Genomic DNA, 25,545 nt, shown 5'->3' on the forward strand with positions numbered 1-25,545 from the left:
CTTCAACTCAACAAAAACAACACTAAAAGCTGATGCAACATAAACATTTTGTACACAATATATACATTTCATCTCTTTCACTAATAAAATCTAATTAAACTCTTTTCTGACAAAACATACAGTAAAATGTTACAAGGCAGTTTCTCTCATTATATATTGAGAGACTGAAAGATTTTATTTGTCTCTATTGATCAGCAGAGAACTTCTTGTCCTTATTACTTTTTGGCCTTTTTGGGTTTGTGTCTACTCTGACTGTCTCTGTCCTCATCACTGTCCCTCTGACTCCTGCGGCTGCTACTGCTGCTGTTGAGGACATAGATGACAATCACATTATAAGTCTGCCTTTTGTTCTTTTTTTTCATTGGGAGTATGAGAGTGTGTGTCTCTGTTTGACCTGCATGATGATTTTTGCCATCCTTCGTTTTTGTCTCTGTGCCTCCTTTCTTGATGCTGTTCTTCTTTTCCTCCACCGAATCTGTCAAAACTGCGCCGCTTGTGCCGTTGCTCCGTAGTGTCCTTGTGCCTCCTTTGTTCCTTCGTACTGAAAAATACCATACACATATGCAGTGCATTTTTTCCATTTGTTATTGATGAAACTCAAGGCTTTTTCTTTGGGAAATAATGCAAAGGGAGAAAGAACTCATGGCCCACAGGAATGAGACTTCTGGCCTTTTCCCTATTTTCTCCACTGAGAGAGAGATAAGTTAGAACTCAAGGGACCAAAACCTTAACCACAGTGCCTGCTGCTTGCCTGCCTGAGCCTTTGCAGCTTCCCCCCTGGCCAAGACTTTGAGTAACAGTGAGCCCAACACTAGTGTCACAGCATGCCCTTTACATTAAACCCAAGCAGCCATGCTGCAGTATCCTCTAAGCTAAAAAATCTATTATTCACTGTAGGACCTGCAGTCCTGTGAGACCACAATACTGATCATTACTTCACATCTTCTCTCCCCTCATATGACCTCTGAAAACACATGCATGCAAACCCATATTCGGGGGGCATGGTGACAGTGGAGAGAATATGCTGATTTCACTATACCTACACCCACCAGAGGAGGGATTGATCACTGATTTTGGTGCAACCCGTGCGTTTTCAACTAAAGACTCTAGTGCAGTTGTTCCCATAGTGAGAGCTGCTGCATGCTGGGGTTCCTTAAGGACAGTCCAAAGCGCCAAGATTAATTACATTTTTCATACTACAAATGAATAATAACTTCACCATTGAAAATAACATTTTAATATTAGGTCTTCAAACATAATAAAAGGTCTAGGCAACAAGCACTGAAATCACTTATGCCGCAGCTAAGGCTGGTGACAACAGCTCATGGTTGCCAGTTGTCAGAGTAACAAGAAACATGCTTTTTGGCAACAGGTTTTCAGGTGCACAGCAGTCATAGAAAGTCAGAGCAAGCAAGATATTTGTCACTGTATAAAGCACAATAAAGCTCAAACATGCTGATACATCTCAGCCCTCTACACTGCCGAATTAACTTGAGCTGACAAAAAGAGTCTAGCCGTAGCTTTTCATAGAGAATAGCTGTGCCACACACAATGCATCATCGGCAAGTTCAAATGCATAATGAAAGCAAATTCAACTTTTAAACTGGACAAAAAAAAAGCATTTTTACCTATTAACACTCTTCATTTTTATTCATTTTTAGCGTAAGTGTATGAAGGGGTGCCATGGTTTAAAAACATTTGGGAACCACAGGCATAGGATTCCATATCAGTAGCTGCCTCCTTTGAACGATGCAGTCTATTACAGTGTGACCTTCAGAGGGCGTCTCTAGTAATCAGAGGCTGGTTGGCTGCAGCACTGTCTCCTCCCGAAATGAGATTACATAATTACACGTTACCACTACTAGACTCTCACTTCATTATGTTTTAGTTAATCAGCCATGTAAACGTTTCCACAGTTGGTATGTAAGATAAACAAGCTCAGTGAAGATGTCAATGTCAGCTCTGCCTGCTTCTGCACAATGGGGACTATAACTAACTATCTACAATAGCTAGTACCTACTTGTTTTCTCCAATACATAATCTAGATAATCTTACATTATGTAAATTGTGCTTAGTTTTCCAGGGGGGAGGTGATGCTAATTCAGATTGGATGATCATAATAAGTGGGAGGGGCTCCAGTTATAGAGGAGGTCCATAGAGAATACAATGAATACAGATGATATTGTAAACTGTTTGTATGATTAAAGAGAAAAAAACTTTCTGTCTGCCAAAGGGGAAAACTGTACTGTGTATACATTCACAACTGTTTTATTCTCTCTTACACTCCCTCACCTTAAAACCAGACACCTTGGCACAGTCTGCAATTTTCAGTTTTAGAATAGTCAACCTGACCTTTAAGAATCATCACACTGAAGGCATTTCTCTCGGCCACTAGAAGTATCATCTCGCTCAAAACGGAAAAAGTACAGATACTGTGCTGCCTAAGCAAACAGCTCACACATGGCTGGTGTAATTATTACCACTCACTTGCTCAACACAGAAAAGAGAGGGAGCCTTAAGGGGCAGAGTTGTTGCAAGTACAAAGCTAAATATATTCAATATTTGGAGACAGCTCTTAGCAGCGGGGATTAGGACCCAAGGCCCGCATTTGTTCTTGCTCAGAGCCATTAGCTTTAACACAGAAACAACCACCTCGCATAACACTGAGAACACAGTCAAACAGTTCCCAAGGAGACTGTTAGAAAGAGTAAATTATAGCATAAAAGCCTCAGGATTTGTTTTCAAATTTTAAGATTTTATTCATTACTAGTGCCCAGGCATGTCAGGGTGGGCAGTATCACAGCTTTAATTCCAGGCCTGAGCCTGCCGCGGGGTAATTTTGCCTACTCCATCCCTGCAGTCATTTAACTGAGAAACCCAAATGATTAAGTGAGCCACTCTGCGGATATGAAACACAATTCCTGATTGACACAATTAACTTGAAAGTAATATCCACAAAAATAAACAGCAGCTGCGAGTGGAGGGATAGAATGTAACACCTAATGACTCATGCTGTTATTTCAGCTAGAATATGGTGGAGAATTTGGTCGCCAAAAGAAACATGGCTGTGCAAGTGTGGCAGTAATTTGGGGTCAGAAATACACCAGCTTTTCTGTATAGGCAAGGGTTTGTTCTCACGTAGATCAAATAAAAAAAATAAATATAAAAAAAAACCTCTTTTAAAATTAATACAACCTTATTTGGCTTTACTGTCTCACCCTCTATCTCTCTTCTCTCCTGTACCCATGTACTATTCTGTTCTGTAATAATCATGCTTGATATTTACATATTAGAGCCAATTAATATGTAGATTCTACTAATAGATAGATAGATAGATAGATAGATAGATAGATAGATAGATAGATAGATAGATAGATAGATAGATAGATAGATAGATAGATAGATAGATAGATAGATAGATAGATAGATAGATAGATAGATAGATAGATAGATAGACTTTAATGATCCCAAGCTGGGAGATTGCAGTGTAGCAGCAGCATTACACACAGTAACAACACAAGTAAAGAGAACAACCTAGACACAAGAAAGCAATATAAAATGCAATATAAAAAATGTATAAAATGTTTAAATAAGCGGTATAATTGTAGTGCAAAGTAAAAATATAAGGTGCAGTGAACAGATAAAACATATAAGGTGCTTGGAGACTGTATTGTTATGACCAGAGTTTTGGCTGTTATTGTACAGTGTGATGGCATGTGGCAGGAAAGATTTCCTGTATCTGTCCCTTCGACAGCGGAGCTGGAGCAGCCTGTGAGAGAAGGTGCTCGGCTGTCCGACCACTGTGTGATGGAGAGGGTGCTGATCATTGTCTATGATGGATAACAGTTTATTCAGCATTCTCCTCTCCACCACGGACTCAAAAGACTCCAGCCTGAGACCAAGTACAGAGCCAGCCTTCTTGATGATTTTATCAAGGCTGTTGGTGTCGCTGGCTCTGATGCTGCTGCCCCAACACACAGCGGCAAAGAAAATGGCGCTGGCAACAACAGACTTGTAGAAGATCTCCAACATCTTGCTGCACACGTTGAAGGATCTCAGCTTCCTCAGGAAATAGAGTCTGCTCATCCCCTTCTTGTACACAGCCTCGATGTTAGATTTCCAGTCCAGTCTATTGCCGATCATCACTCCCAAGTATCTGTAGTCCTCCACCTCCCCCCTGATCCGTAGTGGCTGTGAAGGCATCCTCTTCTTCCTACTGAAGTCGATCACCATCTGTCTGGTCTTGTTGACATTCAGCCTCAGGTGATTCTGTTCGGACCACTCTACAAAGTTGTCTACCAGTGTCCTGTACTCACCCTCATCTCCCCCTCTTATACACCCGACAACAGCTGAGTCGTCAGAAAACTTCTGCCGGTGACATGACTCAGAGTTGTACTGAAAGTCAGTGGTGTATAAGGTGAAGAGGAAGGGAAAAAGCACAGTTCCCTGTGGAGCTCCTGTATCACTGACCACCATGTCAGACAGGATACTGCCCAGACTGACAAACTGTGGCCTGCCTGTCAAGTAGTCAGTAAACCAGGAGATCATAGTGTCATCAACACTCACCACCCGCAGCTTCTCACCCATAAGCAGAGGCTGAATGGTGTTGAAAGCACTGGAGAAATCAAAGAATGTGATCCTCACAGCGCCTCCCCCACCATCCAGATGCATATGGGCTCGTTGCAGGAGTTGATCTAAACCTGTTGAAAAACTGGTTATACTGGTTAGCTCTGTCCAGGCTCTCAGATGTCTGCCTGTCTTTCCCCTTCATCCCCGTGATGTGCTTCATTCCCGTCCACACATCCTTCACACTGTTCTGTTGGAGTTTGGCCTCCAGCTTCCTCCTGTAGTTGTCCTTTCACGTCCTCAGCATCTCTCGGAGTTCACCTCCTCACTGTCCTGGTGTGCACAGGCTGCCTTCTCACAAGAGGGACATACTTGGGAGTCATCATGACCAGGTTGTGGTCTGACCTGCCAAGGGGGGAAGGGCTGTGGCGTCATATGCGTCAACGCATCCGGATGTTCAGTCTGCAGTTTAGCGGTGGCAGAGCTGATGACTTCACAGGCCACCGCTGCATCAGCTGACGGGGGGATGTAGCCAGCGATAACAATGGTGGACGTGAACTCCCTCGGCAAATAATACGGGCGCATTCCCACAGCCAGCAGTTCAATGTCCGGGGTACAGAGACAATCCTTCACACTGACATGTCTGGGATTGCACCACCTCTCACTCACATAAAGTGCAAGTCCGCCACCCTTCTTCTCCTGACTTTTGGAACAGTCTCTGTCTCCACGTAACAAACTGTGACCGGAACCTCAACGCTGCTGTCTGGGATGTGCGAGTGCAGCCAAGTTTCACTGAAGCAAAATATGCTACACTCATGTGACCTCATTTGGTTAACTGACACATCCCATGATGCTATGTGTCTAAAAGCAACTACACAGTCAATCCTCAAAGGCACTTACCGTGTTTTTATTTCCCTAAATGTGCATCAGAAGCCTAAAAATACACTAATGTGAATTTGAAGAAAGTTAATTAAGCTAAATCCTAATTTTAGTGTCACAAACACACAGATTGGCACCAAAACAAGTTTTACCCAATCTGTCTGCTCTCAACACCATTTTTATTTCAGTTCTTTGTTTGGACAGAGACAGGATTCTGGTACATTACTACTTTGTCATTGATATATTAGTGTATACGATTAATTGGTTAAATATGTTCACTAGAACCTAAGGCTTGCCTTGCTGTTTCATCTAAGGATTTATCAATATTTAATGCATGCTTGAGTGCAAATAATACGTTTTGCCCAAGAACATTTGGTTTAAGTGATAACAGCTATGAGGTGAAATGTTTACAATATAATCTAATTGCATAACTAGAATACAATAAGAAGCTGCAGAAACCTGACAAATATTTTTCAAAGTAAGGCAAAGGCTGTAAATAAGTGTGGGAATCATTATATATATCTTTCGTATAGAGTAAATAATTTCGCTTTTTTTGTCTGATGATGAACATGTGATGCACATAAAAGAGTTAAAGTAATGTCAGACTGTTTCTGCTGCCAAAGCAGAGAGAAGAAGAGAGAGGAGAGGAAAGTAGCTATGCCTTTTTATTTCCAATTATCATCACAAAGTCACCTCATGTTATTCTGAGCTGCACTGATGGAATAGACGAGTGTAAAAGCATCAACACTGTCAGGAATCCTGGCAGGATGAAAGAAGCTTTGCGCAATTAAAATGCAGCTATAATCGTCATTATATATTTATATTGTCAAAAACCATCTCTCCATTTATTAGAAGCTCTGTTTTAAAGCCAGAGTGGAACAGCAAAATGATTCTACTGATCTATAAAAATATCTAATGCTCTTTATCATTCATCCCTTTATTATAAAGTCAGTACTTATGTCCATGTCAGGATCCTGTAGGAATAATGATGATGGGTTATTTTTCCAGTGAGCTGATTGGTCTGTGATTGATCTGACTCTCTAAAGTTGTGCAACAAAGGTTACCATGGTGATAGGCAGAAAAGATGAGCTAACCCACTAATCTTGATGCATGGTACAGGCCTGTAGCAAGGTATGGTGTCACCTCACAAAGTGACGGAGGGATCATAAAATAAATAGATAGATATAAATATTTTATAAATATAAGATTTAACTGAGTGAAAATGTTGTATTTTATTTTCACAGCAACCTGGGTTTCTAAGGAAGAACACTGCTGGTTAAGTAGAACTGTATTTTTTTCCCACCAATACTGTTCCAATACAGTGTTTCACTTGCTTTCGTAGATTGTTTGATTTGGCTAAATGGACCACCATTGGTTAGTAAGGGAAGCATGATTGTGTAAAGACGCCAGACAGAACAAAGATACTAGTTAGAAGCCAATATTTCCATAGGAGGGTGAGTGTAAAATCTAACAAAATTTGGGGCTTAGGTCAATTTAAACTAACAAAAGAAAATAAGTGAAAACTGCTGCTGAGTGTGTGAGAAACAAACATGTTTTGTAAGAGATAACCAGCACACAGTGCCCTTGGGAAGAGAGTATAACCCAGGCAAAGCAAGCAAGCGGGTAAATTGTTGCTGGCTTTCAGTGGCAAGGAAAAGAAAAAGCAGATGCAGAGGGATGTATGGCAACTATGTTTGTAAAGCAAAGCCAGGAAGTGATGCTGTATTTTTAATATTGACAGAGTTTAATAAAGACAGAAAGTAGCATTGAGTGCACGGCCATAGTGGAAGAAACATTAAAATTGATTAGGTACAGACCCCGGGATTGGCTCTGGAAAGAAAGGAGTTTCATGCATGAAGTTGAGGCAGAAAGACAAAAAGTATGTCACATTAAGGGCTAAGTAACTGAAGTAAAAATAAAAACAGATGTAGGTGGGAGAATATACAGGCCCCAGGACAGACCCTGAAGCCAGGATAAAAGTGGCATCAGGCACAAAAGCAGCAGAGGAAAATCAAGTAAAAGGCAGGGTTTACTGTACCCCTCTCTGCCTACGGTAGAAGGAAATGGGCAATTTGGATCTTGCTCTGCCTCCTAAATCTAAAACAAAAGCTGGAAGACAGACAGGGCTCTTGCTCCAAATCACAAAGCTGCCATCGAAGTTGCACTAAGGATTCTACAGGCAAGACTTATGAAACTTATGAGAATGTAACTCTGTTTTCAGCTAAGGAAGGAAATCACTCCATTGTGCACTGATGCAAATTGAATGAGGTTGTTATTGTTGACAGGTGCAAATTTGTTTTAAGGCAATAAAATGTTATTGCAATGTTTTTGCTGTTCTTAATTAGCAATGCCTTAATTTGGTTTCAGCGCATTGTATTACAGCTGCCTTTTTTCAATTATCAGTTCTTGTTCCATATTCTGAGTCAGCTAGACCTTTTGTTAACACTGAAACTAGCCTTACAGCAGTTTCTAATGAAGCTTTTAGTGCAAGTTTAAGCAGGGAGACAATTATCTTTTTAATTTCCTCATCACACCGGGACTCCTCCACTCAATTACTATCCAATGAACCTACTGCCATATGTGTGCGAGCTTTTCTGTCAACCAACAATCAAGCCAGCCAAAGGGTATTTAAATGAGATTTACATCTCTTTGAACGTATTAACCAATGTCATGTGTAAAAAATTGGCCATGGCAAAAAGGGAATGTTGCGTGTTGCCATTGTCTTGTGCAAGTGTGTGCATTATGTGCACAAAGAGGTGATGACAGAGTGTGAGGCAGTGCCAGCTGGAAAGATGAGTGCTACATTTATCATCCAGAGATGTGATTTGCAGTCACAGTGTTGACCAAATGGCCAATCAGCTCCTCGGCCTACACCCATTAGTGAAAAGGTAGGGTGTTGGAGGCAAGAAGGGAGGGAAACACACAGCACATCACTCACTGGATAAATGCATGGGTGAAAATGTGAGTGTTAAGCTCATGGAATCTTAGCGGTGGTGGTAAATCCGTGGCATGCGGTCACAACCGCAGCTGATAACTAGTAGCTGATGTCTAGAGGGCTGCCCTGCTACACTGACTGTGTGTGACTCAGCACAGGACATGTGGGCTACCGAGCACAGCTCCTGCATCAGCAGCCCAAAAATACAATGTAACACTCGCACTGACCTCACCAGTGAACAATAAGGGTGGCTCGCAACACAGCCATGGAAGGCTCCATCTGTTTCTCTCCCTTTCACACACACACACACACACTCACACACAATGAATCCCTCCGGTTCCAGTCTAAAAATAGCTTGGAGCACAGTCATAAATCAATGTAACAGAAAACACATAACCTGTACATATGAGCGTGTGTGTGACACGCGCAGTGTGAAGCCTGATCATGTGACTAGAATGTAGGGCAAACACATTGACGGAGCCCAGAAGGTGTGAGCAGCACACATTGGACTCTGGGCCACAGGAATAGTCCTTTGTGACTGTGACATTATGGTGTAAGTACACAATTCTCCTGTGCATTCCCTGTGTGTCTGTCACGCACATGTGATTCACACACTTCCTATCTCCTCAGTTAGCCTACAGCTTCCCAGCTGTCCCCATGTCCCACTTCCCTCATTTGACCCACAGGACTGTTCTGAGCTTGTTATACATAACCTGAATCCAGTCATCTATTGCACACAAATACTCCAGCAAAAGCTCACTACTTAAAGTAGAAGTGCTGAAAAGCAGAACCGTGTATGTGAGCTCAGTACAGTAAGAGATATTCCAGTTTGTCCATTTGCACTTATTTTCATGCAAGTTCATTAACAGTGAAGCTCTAGTACTTGCTGACATGGGAATTCATTGTTAGCAACAGCATTACAGCTTTTGCAACAGCAGACACAGACTAAGAAATTAGTCCAATGCATGAGTCCCAACGCATGAGTCCCAACCCCAAATCTGAGTCCAGCGCCTCGGTCAAGGGCAAAGGCAGGAGTATCCTTGATAGCTAACATGTACAGTTTTGTTGAGGAATGCTCTGGCAGAGCAAAATGTCTCACTCATCTTTTCATAGAGTATAAGCCTTAAAGCAACTGAGAAGTATTTGAGAAGGAGGGAAGATGTGCCTGCGTGTATTACAGTTGGCAGCTGCCTGAGTTGATAATAATTAAATAGACAGCTGGCTACTGGTCAACACTGAGTGTGCAGAGAAAATGTAGGGCAGGATTTGGCTCGTGCATGCATGTTAGAATGAGTGTTTGAGTACACATACAGTATGGCAGCACTCCGGCTGTCAGACTGTAGGGTAGTAGGGCACTATGCAAAATTTTGAGTGGAAATCAGATTGGCTCTTATCATCCGTGAGCCACAGGGAGGAAGGGCTCAGCTCCATGCAGAGGAGCGAACACTCAATTATTTCCTGGCAGTAGCTGGCGAATACAGCGAGTTATTCCCTCATCTAGACTGCACTCTGGCCTGTCTCACTGCACCAGAACAAAAAAGACAACAAAAGAAAACACCCAGCTTTGCATATGCTGACAATAATTTCTCCTGACCCTGCAAAAGTCTTGATTTCTGTCACAATAGTCTAATGCACTTTTGCAATAGTGGGCATTTTCTCACAACAGTCATGTATGGTTATATTATAGCTATCAGCTGGATATATGAGAGAGGAACCACTCACAGATTTAGAGCACAATCCCAGCTGCAACTTTCCACCCTCTGAAACAATGGACACTAAGAAAATACTGCACTTTACAGTGCCACACAAAACTAACATGGTGCTACATATTCAAGGACTACTGTGTTAGATTTAGCAGCATCTTCAATTGCAGACTGCAACAAACTGAATTCCCTTCGCCTCACTCTCCCCTTTCACAAAAATGTGAAAGACCCTTTGTGGAGCCAGTGTTTGTAGAACAGTACAGTAGGCAGACTCCAAGGAAGAGGACCAGCACCCTCTGTAGATATACAGGACTCATTCTAAGGTCTAACGAAAACACGATTCTTATTGTCAGGTGATTATAAACAAATGAAAACATACTCAATTAGTATTATATTATATTTTTTGTCATATTCTTCCAATAGATCCAACAAAATCTGGTCCTTTAAGCTACAGACTATCACGTACTCCTTATAGTCATGCTGAAATATTACCCAGCACTGATGCCAACACCAAACTCTGCACTCATCTCCTGTCTCACCTGGCAAACAGACTGATTGCTCCTCCTCCTCCTCGTTCTTTGTTCTGTTTTTGTCTTTCCTCTGAAGTTTTCAATCAGAGAGAGAGGCAGGCTGCAAATGCACATATTGAAGGAGCCCAAACCAGACTGGATATCTGGACCAGAACCAATATACTATATGTTGCCCAATCCAGAAGGCCACAGCTGTACAGCAGACATTTGCATTTATACAGAGGCAGCCAAGACAAGAGTGGAGAGAACAACATGTGAAGGAAGAGGCCACAGGTCTTGTGCTTCAGCAACATGATATACAAAAGGGAAACAGACTTGAGAATTACATACATTAAATAAACTGAATATTTACAACTTCAAGTCACTGAGACCCACCTGTTGTATGAAGAGGGAGGGTTCTTCTTGTTTCTATTTCTTTTACTGTGTTTATTATGGCCATGCTTTCTGGCTCTGGTTGTGTTCATGTAACACCTGTCCTGCCATATGTAGCATTCCCAGGCCTTGGCAGTCTCAATCCATCCAGTTCTGGAGGTCATAGTCTTTGGGATTGAGGGTGACACACCTAGTAGAAAGAACAGAGCCATACAGCTGACTGAAGAGGGCCATAGACAGCAGCAAATGGCAACTAAATCAGTTTCCAATTTACTCAATGCATAAACTAAGCATTCACCAAGTCACTGTATTCAGACCAGCACATTACAGTATGTCATTTTCTGTTGACATCCTTCAAAAACAGTACTTATGTTTGATAAATGTAACTTCTGAGGGCAAGACTTCAACAGTAACATTCAGTCAAAGAACATATTTAGGACATACACTTGCTGGAAGTTCAAAGAGAATATACAGGGCAGGTACTAAAAGTGTTTTTGACTGAAAATAAAATAAAATATATTAAATGCTGTGCTGAAAACAATCAGAGAAAACCTTCAAAAGGCTGTAAATGTACATTGATCTGTCTAAAAAGATTTGTAGGTTTCCAGGGCCACTGGTACACTGTGTGCAGCACATAGACTAAAGTCATCATTATGAAACATGCATTCTGGACTTTAACAGAAGGAGATATGTACCTGATGAGCTTGGACACAGTGAAGTTGAGGGGTCATCAGAGCCTTTAGAGTGACCACTGAAAATGAAAACAAAAAGTAAACATAAAATATCTACATGACCCCATGACTACAGTTCTTTGTTTTAGATCTTTTTGTTCTGTTTGTGGTGACATCTGAAGTCAACATATTATAGTATTTTTTAACTTCCTTGTTAACATCTATCCCTGGCAGACATGTATTGCCAGTTATCATTCAACTTGATATAATAAAAAGAAACAGAGCAAGCAAATACATTTACCGATGAATCAATGAATAAAAAAACAAGTGGACGGGTCTGCAACATGATCAAAGCACTTTTCCAAATACACAGCTGTTTTCCAAGTGTTTGAAGTGACTGGCTCATTGTCAAAGCGCAGTGTGTGCTCGTCAACCCACAAGGAACGGATGGAGGGCATATTACTGATACTATCTGGATCTTCTGCCTCGCCACGTGGCCTGGACCCACACCCGCTTCCAATTGAAAACTTCCTAGTGCACTGAAGGTGTGTACGAAGTTCATCCAATGGAACTGCTCCCCTCCAGGTGTGAGTCCAAACACACCGTGCCACAAATCCACGTAGTAAGCAGATCCATCATTCCCTGTGCTACGTCAGCACTGGCCTGGCCAGTTTTCTCTCTCTACATTTTTTATATTGGTGTAACAGAGACAAAGAGATGTAGAGGCTTGTTTGTGAATGGAGACAGAATGAGTGAATGGAAGAATGAGTCTGGGTGAGTGAACATGTGGTTGCTAGCAGGGCCCTAACAGGGGGATAATAACTGTATGTGTAATGGCTCGTCAAAGCACTCTGCACTATGCAGTGCTCACACCTCTCACTCTGTGGCCTCTGTGTTTCATCAACATACACACTGATGATTCTAACACCATTTAAAATGCAACAGGAGTTCCTATTATGATTTTCACACATCACAGGACAATAAAAGCATAGATTTGAGATGCAAAATTAGAGCTGGGTAATATAGAAAACCAATTTTTATGCAGTATCATAACCCATATTTCTCTATTGATCTAGATGATACTTTTGTTTTATATGGATATTTTCCTGAAAAATATATTTAAACTGGCATCTGTTCATCAGATCTGGACCATTTCAAGCAAATACAATCCTGCAAAAAACAACAAAACTGTCAAATCACATAACTGGGTGAGAGTTATTAAAATCAGTTTGAACTGAATTACAATATGTTTCTGGTTTGTCAACATTGTTGCTGTAACATTAGACTGTTGGGTGAATATCTGTTCTGGCATTGTTTTAGTTATTCGGTTATTTATTCTGACATGTTGGACTTAAAATATGCTACTAAGTTGTGTGTTATTATCCCCCAGATTAAGCCTCTTTCCAACAGTTGTATGATAACTCATCCATCCCCCTCTTATGGCCCCTTGTCTGGAGCTCTTCACCTCACCAGTCACATAGTGTAAAATTAATAGACCAAAAAAAGTGATGATGTTCAAACATAGATTGTTAAACTATCTTCAATCCCTGCCAAAAAAGTACACTACTGCCAGTCATTATCACTCAAAACCTGTATCAACATCACAATAAAAGCCATATACAACTATTTACACTGGAAAGTGTTTGCTGTGAATTTCAGCTACAGGTACAGTTGTGCCAGGTTTAATTTTTTTTCTTTTCATTTAGACTGAAAGTGAGAATGTGACTGAAAACCATTACTGTTAAGCGGCAGCATGATACTGCAGAAATGAACAGAACTCTTGCTCAAAAACTAAATATGGACATTGGGACCCCTTTGGGCCCTTGGCCCTCTTCACAGCATGAGAAGCCAGGGCTCAGGTCATGCCAGAAATACCTGCTGTTCCTAATATCCCCCAGGGAAAGGCTGTGCACCAACAGAGAGGCTGGGACTATCTGTGTAGACACTACACATGTGTGTGTTAGAGAAAAGTTAAAAGGAAATGATTCATAAAGCATACGGGAGATGGTTGGCAGAGTTCATAGGAACAGTAAGTCCCTGAAGGATGTGAGGATTTGGCAGATGGACTGAGATGTGAGAAAAACCATCTTTTAGGACTGAGTACAGAGTGAATTTAGGCACACGTAGACACAGCAAATTAGGAGAAAGGGAAAGAGTGGGATTGAGAAAAGAGAAAAAAGATGAAGGAACAGGAAGCTAGAGAGACAGACAAACAGTGAGATGGAATGAGACAGGCTAGATACAGACAAAATCCAAGGGAAACAAGTTAGGCAGCAAACAAAACTGGAGTGGAGATGCATTTAGGGCCCTGTAAGAAAATGCAGGAGTGCCTCTGGTACATCGTGGTCCACTTATGATCTCAGTAGTGTAAATTAGAGCTGAAATGTGGGAGTTTGCAGACAGGTTGTGACATAGATCGGAAGAGGGGAGTAGGGGATGCCCTGGATACTGATAAACAGGGACAAACAAGGTTGCTTTCTTGCTTTCTCCCTTATTTGGCCATTGGTCCAGCTGCAAGATCAACAACAGAGCACAGTGATAAAAGTGATCCAGCTCAGAATGAAATGCAGTCATGTCAGAAAACCTAAATACGGTTTGTCCTTTGGTGTCAAACAAGAGACACTAGGTCTGCCTCAGAAATTACTGCGTCCAACAGCAATTATTTTGTTTTAAATCTTCAGCACTAATGCACACTTTATTAATGATCTTTCATCCAGTCTCTGACTAATGTTTTTCTTCTCTTCTTCCCACATTTTTGCTGAATTTGTTTCTTACCTGTGCCTGCACCTGAGCCAAACCTCCCTGAATAGCCATCCTACTGTTTCCCTGACACTTTCTCCATCCCACCTGCGGTTTTTCCTGCTCCTATACCACAATCACCACATACACACCTCTGTGGTACCACATAATGACAAATTCATGGACTCACCTGTCCAAAGTATCAAGGGATGGGAGAGGAGGGGGTTCTCGTCGGTGAGGCAAAGCTGCATGGAGGAGAAGACAAGGCTATGACTATTGAGTAAGATTCCTGACAGGCTGACTTTATATGGAATGATCTTGCGATTTCAAATAATGCAATTATACCCTGATGAAAGAGTTCATTACCCACTTCATCTATATTATTATGTCTTCCATCTATACAGTTCAGATGTTTTCTAAAACTTTTTCACAATGAAAATACATTATATAATACATGTCCCATTGCAATTTTTTTCAATTTTTTCCCCTGGTTTTCCCCCTAATTTGGAATGTCCCGTTCCCAATGCAATGGAGTCATTTTTACTGCCAGCTCCTGTTAGCCAAGGGAGGGAGTAGACACAACAACACACAACCTCATTTTAGTATTATTAGCTATCTTTCACTTGCTCATTTGCTTTAATAGCAAAAGATAAACTCCCTGTGTCGTCAAACTTGCAAACACCTTTCCTGAAGATGAGCTTGTTTCACAATCAGCAGACAGTTTGACCAAAAAGACAGTTCAGGTGTCGGCACATTAATACAGAGACAGGGTTTAATAGGCTTGTATAACCTGTAAGCAAAAATTTGTTTTCATTATACTTTATAAATCCATGCAAAATTGCTCAAACAACCCTAGCCTAGTTACAAATTTGGAACACATGTTGCATATTCCTGAATCAGATAAAATGTTTTCCTAACACTAAGGTTTAAATCATTTACCTTTCACTTTACTTTGTGATGACCTAAAAACATCCAAACAAAATGTATTTTGGAATGACAGCCATTAGAGTAAAACACAGTCAACATAAGACATAACAGACAGAAGCCTATGGCAAAAGTTAGGCAAATATTGTCCAACTCAGAGCAGATATTTCTGCTGGATGGATATGGAAATATCAGGAAGGCACATTAAGTGTGGGAAGATCAATGTGTCAGCATGAATAATGGTAACAAAGAACAGGAACACAAGCCACAAATTCAAAAACATCACCCATTATCAACAACATAACCTAATAATTTATGGTGCGAATCCTTTTAAGGTAGAGAAATTAGATCAGCCTCAAAATGTCAGAGCAACAAAATGTGGCAAGTCCTACTTGCCTTTACCTTCATCAATAAAACAGAACGAGTCAAACGCTTGGGTGCACAGTTAATGGCCCCACTTGTTATAATGCTCAAATTTTACGTGACCGAGCAACACAATCACTTCTAAAACACATAGGCTGCACTGAGTACACATTCAAATGCGTGCACACGCATACACACACATATAGAGATTCCTTTGAAGAGCCAAGGCAAAAACACACATTCACATCTGGATACCATCCCCTTCTTTCTTCCATAAAGACCCCTAACGTGAGAGTGGCTCAGAGCAGTTTTCAACAACATAGAGAACACAAAAAAATGGCTGAAACTAGAGGAAGAATAATAAGGACTGTTGGAAGTTCAAGCTTGAATATGAAAAAAGAGCGCAGGGCTCCCTGCTTTGTCAGTGAAATGTAGAACATCTTCCTTCCCTTTCAAATACAAGTCCCACAGAGTTGAGAGGGCCTGAACTGCTCACTATGGAAGACTGACCCAGCAAGGCCTTTGATACCTCAGACACCTGGATGCCCAAGGGAAGACACACATGCAACAGTCTGAAAAAGAAAGGCCTGAAGTGTAGCACTGAGGGACGACCTCAGGCAATTCCTTTCAAGAAAAACAAACCCAAAGACAACAGTGTGATTCATCAGGAACATGGAGTGTGCTGCATGCAAACAAGGATAAGGATTCATTACAACAAATAGATTAAGTGATTGCAGGAGACAACACCAAGAGTTTATACAATAAATTACTATGTGAAAATACCATACGTATGTATCAAAGCATGATTAAAACTGGAGCATCACCTTCCCACAGCAATTGTGCTCAAGAAATGCGGTGTGGTCCGCACACAAACAGACACGTGCATTCACAGTAAACACCAGCTTGTCCACACACATGCCATGAATGTTAGCGTGAGTGAGTAATTGCTTCTACCTGTGGTGATCTCGAATGAGTGTTTGATGAGGGCTGGAATCCCATGCTTGGCAGCATATGAGAGAGCTAATGGCTGAGGGCTAATTGCGGCCAATTGTGCTTGCGTGGCTTTCTCTCTTATGCTAATGTTTCACAGAGCTACAGGCTGGAGGGTTTTAGATGGGAGTTGATATTTCACATCGAACCACATGCTGCCCTTCTGCACTACAGTAGAGGTCTGAGTTTTATTTGCTTAGGTAAAGGCTACTGTGTCTTGTGTACTCTGAGATGCAATCATCACAGACAGATGTGCACAATTCCTCATGTCGTGACAGTGTCCTGTGATTGCCCTGCCGTCCGTAAAGAGCATAGCCATTAGCTGCTGGTCAAATGATTCTTGAAAAAAGGCTTGCTTTTTCAAGGCTAGAGCTTAAAATCAATACTGGGTGCAGACTTTTGATGTAATCGATCAGGAATTGCTGCACTAAAGTTTTGTTTTCTTGGAAACGATGGCAAAGCCAGGAACATTTTTTTTATTGTCTTCTAATTCTTATTGAGATACATACATATTTTGTGAGAGCTGATATTCCTCCTCTCGATTCAAAAGATCAGATAGTGACAAAGCTATAGAGGTCAGTAGTTCTGATCAATAACCTTGATCTGAGGGCATATGGCAATTGTATGGTCAATTCTGAAAAAACTGAACATCTGCTCAGCTATGATCTTCAATGTATCAGTGCCAAATGGAAGGACACTCACATACATGCTGTGTTGCTACACTGACTGTAGTGACCCACTAACCAGTTGCGCAAAACAGCCTCACCTTGGCTGTGCGCTGTGCTGCACTGATAGATGACACAGGAACAACCCTGCAATGACACAGTTCCACTCCAAAATCTGCACCTATCAAACACACTTGGCATCTAATGTGACCTATATGAAAACAACAAATCAAAAAATTAAAGAGAAAACAACAACCCCTTCTTTCCCTCTGCCCTATTCCCTACAGTCAGTCTGTTCAGCACATTTCTCATGCCACAATATGCTGGCCTAGCAATTTTTTTTACCAGGGGCTATTTTTATCATGTTACACATTTGCATCACAAAAGGAGGCCGGCCCTATAACTTAAAGAAATGGGAGTGGCCTAGATAAAAAGCTACGCAAATACACTTCAAAGCTGGAGTTGACTGTTCAAAGCTGCAGTCGGCAGGATGTTTGATATTTTGGTTATATTAGCAGCTCTGGCACAGGTTCACCAGGCAGTATGGGGCTCACAGGGGGTGTGTGTGTGTGGGGTAAAAAGGGGGTCTAAACCAGCGCATCTATTTTGGAACCTTTGAAGATGAAGATATGGCATGTGCTCAGCTGTGAGCTTAGGCCAGGGAGCCTTCCTGGATTTCTATCTGATTCACTACAAAGACCAAGAGGAAGTCTAAAGACCGAAAGCACCTGGATGGCACTACAGACACCAGCCTGAAAGACATATATCCATACAATGTCTTCAAACGCATGCGTACACATGCACACACTCACCAGTGTTCACCTCTGTCCTTCAACTCCACAGGATTATTTATTATGACACGTGTTGCAGCTTCGCAAACACACACATGGTCAGATTGCCATTAGTCATTTGTGCAGCTGCATGATGCGTGATGCGGCCCAGGGGAGTTCTATTGGGGCCCTTTCCACCCGAAATCTCCGTATTCCACTAAAATTTACTCCCCCAGCATCTTAAAAGATAAATCATCCGTTCATAATCAAAGTGTCTGTCAGATGAGCAAAATGCAAGAATAATCGGCCATTAAGTAAGGATATTGTGAATGAGCATGTATATAACATGTGTTGCTTTTTACCAATACTTACGTTGTGGAGGGGTGAATGCAAAGAGAGAATTGTAGTTGGAAGGAGAGGGCAGATTATAAAAAGTACTTCTTTCCTCAGGGAACATCTCAGTAACCACCTGCAATGTAAACATAGGTATTAATAACTTTAGTGACTGTGTCTTTGTTTCACACCCACCCACCCACACACACACACACACACACACACACACACACACACAACCTGAGTATTGTTTCCTTCATCACTTAGACATCGATGCCCTTCCACTCTGCTGCTGGGCCCAGGTTGTCCTCCAAACACATCTCTAGTAGCATTTGACTGTTGTCTGTTGATCAGGTCATATAATAAACAGTACAATACAACAATACATCACATCCATGCAAAAACTGACAAGTGAGCCTAACTTCAAGATAGTCACCTTAAACAACATGTGGATCTGATGTGCATTTATATAACATTTTTAAAAACAGGACATTACTTTGTCCTAATCTCACCCCCCATGCCCCTACTACAACCCCCCATAGGTCCATTAACGCATTAAACCTCCTTATCTGGGTCATCTCGCCTTCTTCACAAAACAACCCTTTACGGTCCTAAACAGCGCCCACACCAACCCCCACCCCAACCCGATCGAGCACACACACACACACACACACACACACACACACACACACAGATGGGACACTAACCCCTTTCTGTCACTAGGACTTAATCAACAGTAGCAAAAAACATACAGAAACAATAACAACTACATCTAATGGCAACTCAATAGGGAATTGCTTGGAGCTCCTTAATGTCTCTTCTGCTCCCTTCAGCTCTGAAATACACACCAAATGAACATTTTAAGACAATAGCGTTGTAGAGGGAGAACATAGTTCCTTTTACATTCTGATACAACACGAAGTAGCATTTAAAATAACATCACACAGTTTCCTTATGCAAGCATCGCATTTCAGACTCTCAGAGAATGAGACAGCCACTGTATCAAAGCCTCATTGAACATATCTTCCACTACATAATGGAGTGTGTTTTTGTCTCTGGCATGCTACAGTATGACTTCCTGGTTCCCCTCCGGTCCAGCACTGTCACTAACAAACAGGGAGATGCATGACGCCACACAGCGCTCAGATCCACATGACCTCCCCTGAGGGGAAACCTTGCCGATGGAGGGGAACGTCATAAGGGACAAATCTTTAATTAAGTGGTCAGTCAGTCAGCTTCCTCGACAACTGTTCAACTAAATAGGAGAGAGCTAGGAAAAAGGTGCTGTTGTGTATGAGCAAAAGCATTTACAGGCATACAGCACCTGGCCCATAAATAAAAGCACAAAATGCATGCTGTGACTGGATGCTATTTACTATCATGACACGCATCTGCTGCTCATGAGTGTATACATAAATGATGGGAGACTGTAACTGGGTTGTAAAGCACCATGGGCCCAGGCTAACAGCTCCGGTGCTCAAAACTTCCCCTTAAATGCTTCACATTAACGTGAAGAGGACCATACGCACAGCACTAAACAGAGCAAACTGACAACACAGAGCTGAACCATTTCATTTAGATAGGTTGGGTTTTTACCATATTGCTTTTTTTTTTTTACACATTAAAAACATGTCAAGAATACTGTAAAATATTAAGAGCAAAATGTATGTAAAGTATCAAAAGTATTTATTAGACAGTAGAATTACTGATGTGTCAACATGTGAGCAGTATTTTCATGTTGCGGCCGGTCAAGTTGTAGATTTTAACATTATGTATGATTCTATCATCAAATTTTATTAGCTGATTAGAAATAGTAACTAGTTAGTAGTTGTACTGCTGGATAATTGTAGAGGTGTAAAAAGTAAAAAGTGGCATAAAATGGAAATTCTCGAGTAAGTGCAAGTATGTTAAAACTTAAGTACTGGAGTAAATGCACTTATTTACTTACCACCACTGTAAGTGTGGAAAGCGGTGGAAAGTAAATATTTAGTAATTGGTAATTTTTTGGACAAATCCCTTCATAGTGCTCTGCGTGTGTCTACAAACCTTCTATGAAACCTTCTCTGTTTACCTCAACACTTTTTGATCCCTTGCCAGTACAACCCTAATATGCTGAGCCCATCTTAGGATCAGAGAAAACAGATGGCATCAGCCTGATAGTTGTTGTGTCACAAACAAAGTGAAACAACCAGCTGCCAGCTTCTCCAGGCTCGAAGCTTGGAGCTATAGTGAGGAATGGGATATGGGGTGGAGTACCGAGGACACAGACAGTAGGTAGAAGACATGTTACCAACCTGAAAGCAAATGTAGATGAGGAAGGATAAGCAGACACTTTTTCTTTATGTCTAGGATGCCCCTTCTGGATCTGAGTGGAATAACAACAACAATTTCACACTCCATCGCTCTCTAATCTTCCCATAATTCATTTCTAGTTCAAATTAAACCAAGAGCAATAGTATCTGTTGTGATTCATGTTTTCAGATTATGTTCTCCCTATTAAGTTTATCATCTGGCAACATCTTGTCTTACCATGATTTTAGTGCATAGTTTTCTATTAGCTGCACGCAGTTTCGACTGTTTCTTGCAGTAGGTGTTCCAGCTTTCTTCATCAAAACCATAGTTAAAGTAATCTGAGATGTTAGCACCTAAAAGCAAAGCACAAAATAGTAATGAACAAGTCTGCATATACAGTAATTATTGACTACACAGTTGCACTCAACAAATGCACACAGAGAGAACGCCATGGAGAGAATCACCCACATCTACAGGCTCTAAGTCCACTTCTTACCAGCCTTCTCCCATGGTGTCTCCTCTGTATTTGCCATCACTGGGATGTCTTGGATGCTAGCCATGTCTGGTCTCTCTGTATTGTCAACTGTGAAACATTTGACAGGATTTATTCAAGGTGTGTGAAAGAGACATCTCAGAATTGTGACAGGTATATTTGCCAAGAATTTTAATGTAGAAGATAATCACTTATTCATTTTTAATAAGGCCATGGGACATTTTTTTTAGACATCATTAAACTGCTTCAGTTTAATGATAAAGCTAATGTTGATGGTGGTGTAAGGAATGTGCAAAAGTCCACTTTTTAAGGTCAAATATTCCCTGGGTCGTCTGAGCAGTCAACTTGCTGTTTCATTAAAGAGCTATATTGAAATTAGGCCGTACTATTAAGAGGTTAAAAGTTCATTTCTTTGCTGTTTTAACAATAGGAAAATGCATGAACTGGGCATTTTTGGAGGCTGAATGCTTATCAGTCGGTTGTTTAATGAATTACAAAAGAAATACAAAGACATTCCTGGCTGTTTTTGTGCTTATGTGTTTGTATGTGTTGACAGTGTGTCAGAGCACCTACTTACCAACTGCATGTGTCTTTTCAGCATCAATTTTCAGATGCACAGGTATAGCCCCAGAACTGCAGGAAAACAAAAGGGCACACACATTGTCAACACAGTTATCTCCATCATCATGACATTAACTTGAACATTGAAAAACACTGCTGTTTGAGTTGAGAGCCGATAACCTAATTTCAGATAGCACCTCCACATGCAAGACAAATAGATCACAAAAAAACAAAACAACGAAAATATCTCAAAGCTGTATTTTGACAGAAGTGGGTTCCTGACAAATAATGCACATTCATATTATGCCCAAAAGGCAAACAAACACAATAAAAGGCTGAAACATTCAACATTATATTGTCAGAAGATGGATAGTGAACAGTTATACTGTCATATGCTTGGCTGCATGGTTGCACAAAAATCATTGTATTCATTGGCACTGTCATTGTCACTTCTCATCATCTTGGACAGCTTTCAAATTACCCCATAAAAGATGCACATGAAAACAATACTAGTATCCACTAATATGTCAAAAAGCAGTTTATTTGGCAGGTGTTGTGACAAAAATACAAAATAATGTGAATAGTACATATGAGAGCTGGAGCAGTCTAGCTATTTTTAGCTGAGCTGAGGTAGCTCAGACTACCCTTATTACAGGCTAAGTGCCCACTTTCATAGTTTTTTTTAGGGAATGATATTACATTATTATTAAAAAAAAAAAAACAGTTCAACAGCTAGTTACTGCTTGACACAAAGGCAAACACGATTAACCTATCTGAAAAGAGGCACACCTTTATTTATAGAGATAGCTTATGCTCAGCAACTGTTCATGTTTTGCTCATATTCTTAAAGTGGATCATTCTAACCATCAGGCATCAGGGATTTAAGTAAACCAAAAACAAATACACTTGACTTTGAATACCTTACACATCCAATTTAAGTCACAAATACAGAAAAAGACTAAAGTCACACACACAAAAAAGTACAGTTGTTCCAATACCAATACAAGTATCGTAAATTCCTCTGATACTGCCTAAAATGTATCGGGTATGTATCGGGTATCGGGGGGTACTCGTGTCTCTGTTCTGTCTGTTACTTCCCAGCTGTATTCCATTTGTCATTTTTTCCCCAGGATAGCGCAGTCATGACCCGCCATACTCTGACTCTGGCGCTGACAGAGGGTTTAACCTGAGCTAGGCCATACGACAATGATAGCGATCATACAGGCTTACTAGTATACACTTGTTAAAAACTAATAATATACTCTATATCTTAATGCACATGTATCCGATATTCAAAGTTTAGGTATCGGAATCGTATCAGGGTGGCAAAAAATGGTATCAGAACATCTCCACAAAAAACAAGACTATTGTTGAAGCTTTGGTGAGCGTTACAGTAAGTTACTGTAATTGTCAGGCTATGCTACATTTACTCTGAGGCAAAGAGGCCGGAGAATGCAGACCACAGATATCGTCAGCGCTCCGATTGTGTGATTGCTCACATCCACATTTCCCAGCTCACAAATAAACACTGCTCGTCTGGCAGCAGGTTTAATGAGCATTAAAATACTTCTTAATGTTCCACATGACTGGCTGCACATTTCAGGCACACATGTATTGTGCAACTATAATGATCACTGTCATTATTGTACCGTGAAAAGTGTTTTTATGTCTGAATAGTTCATTACTGTAACGCACTCGGTTCAAATTGGATATGAGCATGCCATCACAGTGCACTCTGAATATATTCACCGTTCACTGTCACTAATAATCGGTGTGCTTTGAACTTCTCAAACCTTAGTTCAAAGTGAGGGAGGTAAGGGAGAATTATATAAGTGAGATAGGTGAATAAACAGTATTAATAGTCTCATATCATAAATATCCAGGGGTTTTACTGAAATGTAGTGTTATGCCTATAACATTATTTTTGACAGGTATTCATATTAAAAGTGAAAAGGTTGCGATCATGGCAAATACAGTGGGACCAAACACAATATGACACACAGTATACACACCTGGGTGGGGTCTGAACCTTCTCTTTTTCTTCCTTGTCACCTGTGGTGCTCATGTTATAAATCACTTAAACACACAGACATGGTTAAAACATTTAGAGAATAAACAATAAATAAATAAATATGCAGCTGACCTGTTTAAACCTAAGTTAATATAACTTATAACGTTACTGTTAATGGTTTACACTTACATCGATATATTTGTTCCTCTTCATCTTCATCTTCATCTTCGGTGACAACTTTGGAGTCTGACTCCGATGAGGACATTTTAATATATTAAAGGACGTTTGAAACAAACAAACAAACAAACAAACAAACTAAATAATAGCTATGCTAATAGTAATAGATGTCTAAATAAAGTTATTGTGGTCCTGTCCGTATCAGTACAACTGACAGTTTAAGGTGTTTCTATGGAGACAACTAAAGGAAGTGAGCTCATGTCTCATAAACCCAGCCCTGTCATTGGTCAGAAATTGTCTCGTGCTGGGTTGGCCAACTGACAGCTAACGTTAGCTCAACCGCTGGGACAGGTTTGAACGTTGTTTTTAACGTTTTTAAGAATTGAGTAACGTTATATAACCTTTGAATTATTTGTTTCATTTTCAGCCGTTGAAATGTCGTTTATAGTAATGGCAGTGGATTCTACAGACTCAGTCATAAAATGAAATACCCAAACATTCATCGATAAATCTGTAAAAAAAAAAAGTGCACTTTATCTACTTCTTGCGAGTTGCTGGATGCTGGCTATTGCCATAGCAACGAGTTAAAGCTTGAGTGACGTGTTAATGCTGCGACGCGCGATTGCCACGTCACCTTTGAGAGACTCGTGTGTTTGTTTTGGTTGGGAGCTAACGTACTTTAGCTGACATTTCTGATGTGTCTTTGATTCCGTTGCGTTTAGCTCACACTGACAGCTGGCGACATGCTGACGACGGATGATTTCACGCACTTCCCGCTCCAGATGTGGGAGAAGGTGCTGTCGAAGGTAAAGAAAGCTGTTGTTTTTATGGACGACAAGTGTGCAGAGGCTCTACATTGGAGCGGGGGTGCTGCCCTCCTGTTGGAGGCTGGAGCCAGAAATTTAAAAGAGTTTTCGAGCTTTGAAGCCTGCGCTGCGAATGAACCGAAAGCCGTGTTTGTGGTGAGCACTCTGTTGAAGGGCAGAACAATCGACATCATTAAAGACATCATATCCCTCAGTCACTTCCAGTACTGTGTTGTCATCACCACCGTGGCTCACTCCGTGCACCTGCTCGCCAACAATGTCACGACAGAAATGGAAAGCAACCCTGTGTTTGAGCAGTTTGAGGAAAAGCTGTGCGAGTGGATGGGAAACATGAACTACACGGCTGAAGTCATGCATGTCCCAGTGGTGTTCGCCCCTGTATCACAGCAGCTACTCCTCACACCCATGTTTGCTCACCTGTTTCCCCTGCTCTCACCTGATCTGGAGTCAATAAATGCAAAACGACCAGAGAAGAAGAGATTTGGAAGCCTGGTTGATGTAGACGTGCACTCTCTCCCGGTTGAACTGCAACTTGAAATCAAGTCCTTGGCTGCAGTTTTGAATTCAGTGTTTGAGGCGACAGGCACCAGGGAAGAGAGTTTTGCTGTGGGTCCAATGAGCCGCATCATAGCGGGGGAACTGGCCAATCACCCTCAAGCCAAAAACCGAAGGAAGACAGCCCCTAATAAAGCATCAATCATCTTTGTGGACCGAACAATGGATCTCACAGGTGAACTCTCCCTG

At 41.1% G+C, this 25,545-nt stretch overlaps 2 protein-coding genes across 2 annotated transcripts in view; one reads left to right on the forward strand and one right to left on the reverse strand.

The window, feature by feature from the left end:
- Window positions 1-52: 52 nt before the first annotated feature.
- fip1l1a (FIP1 like 1a (S. cerevisiae)) lies at window positions 53-24,619 on the reverse strand. Its single transcript, XM_051376299.1, has 13 exons — window positions 23,987-24,619; window positions 23,799-23,862; window positions 21,803-21,858; window positions 21,229-21,315; window positions 20,970-21,085; window positions 20,735-20,805; window positions 18,681-18,783; window positions 18,480-18,576; window positions 14,586-14,640; window positions 11,681-11,736; window positions 10,989-11,175; window positions 395-541; window positions 53-300 (listed from the first exon to the last, which is right to left on the reverse strand). Exons 1-13 carry the CDS (start codon window positions 24,060-24,062, stop codon window positions 216-218), a joined length of 1,200 nt encoding a protein of 399 aa, XP_051232259.1. The 5' UTR covers window positions 24,063-24,619; the 3' UTR covers window positions 53-215.
- The window catches only part of scfd2 (sec1 family domain containing 2), an 83,509-nt gene continuing 82,572 nt past the window's right edge, over window positions 24,609-25,545 (forward strand). The window contains exon 1 of the mRNA XM_051376289.1: window positions 24,609-25,531. Coding sequence (XP_051232249.1) covers window positions 24,718-25,531 — 814 coding nt within the window. The 5' untranslated portion in view covers window positions 24,609-24,717. The remainder of the gene's footprint in view (window positions 25,532-25,545) is intronic.

This window comes from Dicentrarchus labrax, unplaced genomic scaffold (genome assembly GCF_905237075.1).
Source record: "Dicentrarchus labrax unplaced genomic scaffold, dlabrax2021, whole genome shotgun sequence".
Taxonomy (NCBI): Eukaryota; Metazoa; Chordata; class Actinopteri; family Moronidae; genus Dicentrarchus; species Dicentrarchus labrax.